The following is a 4862-nucleotide window of genomic DNA, read 5'->3' on the forward strand; positions in this document are numbered from 1 at the left end:
CTGATCATTTATGTATACATTTGTCTATATCTATCTCGATTCGTTTTGGCTGTTACAAACAACCGTTATGTGAACAAAATTAATATACCCTTGTGCACAAGTGCGCTCGGGTATAAAAATGGAGAACGCCATTTTTAATATATGACTGCATCACCAACTAAATTTTTACTAAATGATCGAAAAAGTTGTCAATATCTCGGAAACTAAAGGAGATATCTAAAAACTGGTAATACCAATCAAAAGACCTTATTTCAAAATACATGCCTGCATCTAGAACCAAAAATCGTCAATATGGCGCTTACAACAATCTTTTACCCAGGCGACGATAGGTCGATTTGAAACCCGAGGCTATTCGGAAGGCGACACGGGTTAATTCAAATTCATAGTGCAAAGTATTCGAATCCGAACGTTTGGCTTTTTGGATCGCAATACAGAGTGTACCCACTGTATATACAGCATTCTTAATAGTCCCGGGGAGTTTGTTCTCCGGGAACTTGTTTCTCCCGAGAAAGAAATCCTCCAATAATTAACTGCTAGGGAGTAACATTTTCCCGAAAATTTGTGAGGAAATTTTGATTTCAAAAAAGCCGTTTCGACACTTTTGACACCTCAACTCCGCCCTTTAATATAAAAAAATCGTCGAGAAAACTCCCAGGGAGTTTCTGTTCAGAATCGGCCTGATATTTTCAATACCACGAAGCCTAGATTATGGCCCTACTATGTATGGCGACTGATAGGCGATACGCAACTATATACTAAAATTCGCATTACATATGGCAACTAGCTACTGACTCAGCGACTGGGTCTAGCTAGTAGCGGAATTTTTTCTTTCCCGTTTATGACGATTTTGTTCAGCCTCATTGCGTAAGTCGTAAATTAGGCTGAATTGTACGACTCGACAACTTCAGCATTGTCTACTGTCATGCTGAAATAAGTAGACGACGAAAATCGTCGAAAACTATGCAGTGCTGCCAAGTTTTTCCGTTTTAATACACTAGTCCATTGGAAATTTTAGACAATGACGCTAAATTTTCGATACGATTCGACTGTCGAAAAACGACTTGCATTCGGCACGACTCTCGCAATGAGGCTGATTATTTGTTAACATAAATTGTTGAACACATTGGAGCAAAGTTGCCTATTACTCATTTATTCTGCTCAGGTATGAGTCGAGCCTGCTGCAATAGCCACAGCGAAGTTGGGCTATTGTGGTGCCCAACTGGTAGCCATGGGCCATGGCTACTTGACCAGCAACTAAACCCCAGTCGCTATACATAATAGGGCCATTAGTATCTTGAAATAATATTAGATCCTTGCGGACAATACAATTTACATATGCATAATGAAAGGTTAAGCGATTTGCATTTCCTCAAAACCACTAGACTCTCGGTTTCAAAAATTAAGCAAGGCAGTCTGATCTAAAGCACATTTGTATGAATTTTTATGAAAATATAAAATGTACAACTATATATATTTGTATTTGAAAATATCGTCGAGGTTTTTGCAAAACCGCCCATCGATCAAAACCGCCTATCTTAAGCTGCCTTTACATGAGGCGATTTTTTGACAGGCGATAATCGGCTGCAAAATTTGACTTGCCGTTTATTTTGAGGCAAACGATTTTTGAATCACCATTTACACTAGCGATTTTTCTGGAGCAATGTTGAATCACCTAGAAAATCTTCTCAGGTAAATCCAGCTTTACAGCACTCAAATTTTATGGAGCGAAAAAACAGATTTTCTGTGAAGGCATTGCTTTGATAGGCGGTATCTTCTCTAGCTATTATTTTACAAAATCTGTTATTTTAATAACTATTTTACGATTTTTATGCATAAATCTCGATTCCTGGAGTTCAAATACAATTTTTGCCACAACGGCGATTTAGGTGGTTTTGAAAATGGTCGATGGGCGGTGTTGCAAAAGCATCGACGATATGTTAATTAGTATTTAAGCATTAAAATATTTGTATTTGTATATTTTTTACGATCTATGCATCTTGCACTTGTCCACTTCGTTGGGCATTTACTTCTTCAACTAACGTACGTGGGGGCGGACGAAATTTTCGGTGCACTTCATCATTAAGTCCTTCACGATTTCTTGCTATTTCAATAGCCAGAAACTGAATGCGCACAACCAAAAGTGAGTTTTCTGGAGTGAATTCTTTCGAAGCATCGGCACGAAGTAATGTTCCGTAAGCATAATCTTCCAATTTGTTGAATTTCTCTGCAAACAAGCGCCAGTGAATTTTTGCATCTTCAGACTTCAAAATATCATCGGTCAATAGTTCTATTTTGAGATCAGGAAAATCTTGCCGAAAAACTTGGTAAATTTGGTCATCATATGGCGTTAGGTGCAGACATGAAGGATGCACACTTGTCAGAAGCTTTACCGAAAGAAAACATATTACGAATTAATGCAGCCCAACTTATCATTTAATTTATAGTTTTTTTTTTTTAATATTACTAACGTTAAAATACACTTCCGCATGATCCATCGCTTTTAATGCCCACATTTCTTCCACGAGCTCGTCGTTACCAAACTCGTCTGCTGGACGCGACAGCAACGAAGCTCCTTGCTAATAAATATAGATCTATTTCAGTACCAAGTTTTATGCAGAATTTGGCAATTCATTATTTACCATCATTTCCATTGGTGGTCCCTTCTTCTTGAAAATGTGTCGTAAATAAAAAAGTACTCAGATGAGTTGTGAACATGTCTAGCTAGAGATGACTAGGGACACGAATTTCGATACGATATGATACCATATAGATATTTTTGACATTCCATACCGATACTTTTTACTCGAAAGTTTTCAACGATATTTTTTGGAATCGAGTACCAGAACCCTTATATCGTATCGAATCGTAAATATACATTACAAAGTTAGGGCCTGTGCCAATTGATAGAAAAGTTCTCTGGATAGTAAATTTTTGACAGCTATGAGGTGAATAAAAATGTTTGATACGGCAGGGCTAGTGAAAAATTTNAAAAAATTTAAAGTTAATTTCCCAAATTCCAACATGTAAAAATTTGTCCTTATTAAAATTTCTATTGAAAGTTTTGTTGTTAATATTGTTTTCAAACATTCCATTTATTGCAAATCTAGTTCGTACTATAACCTTACTTACTTTGGAATGTATATGTAAATCTTAGGTTGGTATGTGGCGCGCCTTCAGTGATGTACTTAATAAAGTGCAAAGTGTAAATTCTTTAATAAAAAATTTTACCACTATTCCGATTTAATTTTTTAGATTTTTGTATCGATATTTGGACTATCGAATCTTTTTATTACGATAATAATGTGTACCCGATATTTTTACAGCGATACTTTAAATTAGTACTATATCGCCACTTTCGGTTCGGTATCGTGTCCCTAGAGATGACACAATAAGACAAAATTTGGGGTTGTAATAAAAGAGCATAAATGCAGAATACCTACAATTCTCAAATTAAAAAATTCATATGGGGATCGATAGACGTCATTGAGGTGAGCGTAGCGGTATATTTTTTTTTTGGGAAACAACAACCACAAAAATTATTAAAGGTCAAAGTTCAAATTAGGCATTTTTTAAATCAATATTTCTCGAAAAATTTTTCATGATTCATTCAGATATAGAGTGCATGGCGGAATTACACCAGGTGAAGTAATTAGAGCGAGAAGAAAGATTTTGACTCTGCCTTATTTGAAAAATTGCCTTTAAAATTTGACTATAAAAGTGAAAGTACATACCATCCATTGCGACACCGTCACCGGCATCATCACCGTCAACGATGCTTATGCGTCAAGTTAGACACTATCCGTTTGACGTAGCATCCGAAAAATCATACACTCGCCGCTTATCTTTGCAAAATTTGCGTTTAGCTTTTGCACTTCTTCTATTAGGTTTTCCTACATAATTTTTTAAATTTCGTTTTTCGATAAATCTTAAAATTTCCACCAACTGAAAAAAATTACGTTCAAACATGTAAAGAAAACACTGAATAGTTTTCATTTGACGCAATTACATAAGCAAAATTGAGAATTGAGCTAATTTGTGCGGCACCGTCACCGTCAGCTTGTTCATGTAACTTACTTCATACAAATACACCGAACCAGCTTTTTTGACAACTGCCGGTGACGGTGACGGACGTTATGTACTTTCACTTTAAGGCGGCCGAATGACAGAAAATAAATAATATGACAGAAAATAATAATAAATAAATCCATATGGATGCGCCTTGTACCGCCCTTAAGCTTGATATACAGTTCAATGCGAGCGTGAGCGTGAACTTTCGCAAAGCCAAATAATTCAATTTGTATTCTTATGGACGCTGTCAAAACTTGTCGTTCACATGCGAAAGCTTTGCGTACGCACCCAGTTGACTGTAAGCATGAAAAAAGGCACATTATGCATTTTCAATTAGTTTTTAATCTATAAGTCTGAGAGATATTTGAATTCTCTATCTTTTGATGTATCAACTGTTGCAAAAAGTTAAGTAATAACGAAGATATTGATCAAAATAAAAAGCTCACGCTCACGCCCGCATTGAACTGTATAGCAGGCTTTAGCCCTGTTCGCGTACGCACTATCCAGTAAATCCAGTACTAATTTTACTGGTTTTTTACTGGATGTCGTTTTCGTACGCAAAAACTTGCAAGAAACTAGCAAAAGAGGGGAAATTGAGAGAGCAAAAATGACAGCTGAACTTGCAAGTTTCACTGGATTTTTACTGGATAAATTTTTACTAGCCACTATTTGCTAGTAAAAAAACAGCTGATGGCACGATGCTTATTGTAAATCGCATTAAGAAAATAATTGTTTGTGGTTCTTTTAGAGTTGCAATTGACAAAATAAACCTATTTAAATATATTATAAGATGG

At 36.0% G+C, this 4862-nt stretch overlaps 2 protein-coding genes across 2 annotated transcripts in view; one reads left to right on the forward strand and one right to left on the reverse strand.

Moving 5' to 3' along the window:
• LOC108365024 (protein argonaute-2) overlaps positions 1-4862 on the forward strand; it is a 23592-nt gene that overhangs the window by 9379 nt on the left and 9351 nt on the right. The gene's annotated exons all lie outside the window — the stretch shown is intronic.
• LOC108365025 (protein PBDC1) lies at positions 1415-2749 on the reverse strand. The gene is made up of 3 exons (XM_017618931.1): positions 2640-2749; positions 2469-2576; positions 1415-2384 (listed from the first exon to the last, which is right to left on the reverse strand). The coding sequence occupies exons 1-3, from the start codon at positions 2649-2651 to the stop codon at positions 1989-1991; spliced, it is 516 nt and encodes a 171-aa protein (XP_017474420.1). The 5' UTR covers positions 2652-2749; the 3' UTR covers positions 1415-1988.

Source organism: Rhagoletis zephyria, unplaced genomic scaffold (assembly GCF_001687245.7).
Source record: "Rhagoletis zephyria isolate East Lansing unplaced genomic scaffold, Rhagoletis_zephyria_1.1 Rzeph_scaffold_01750, whole genome shotgun sequence".
In the NCBI taxonomy this organism is placed as follows: domain Eukaryota; kingdom Metazoa; phylum Arthropoda; class Insecta; order Diptera; family Tephritidae; genus Rhagoletis; species Rhagoletis zephyria.

What these genes read in the sequence shown, in the direction of transcription:
- LOC108365025 (XM_017618931.1), bottom strand. An exon ending in ATGCGGAAGTGTATTTTAAC is followed by an intron (nt 2,385 to 2,468) that starts GTTAGTAATATT and finishes CTTTCGGTAAAG; the next exon opens with CTTCTGACAAGTGTGCATCC.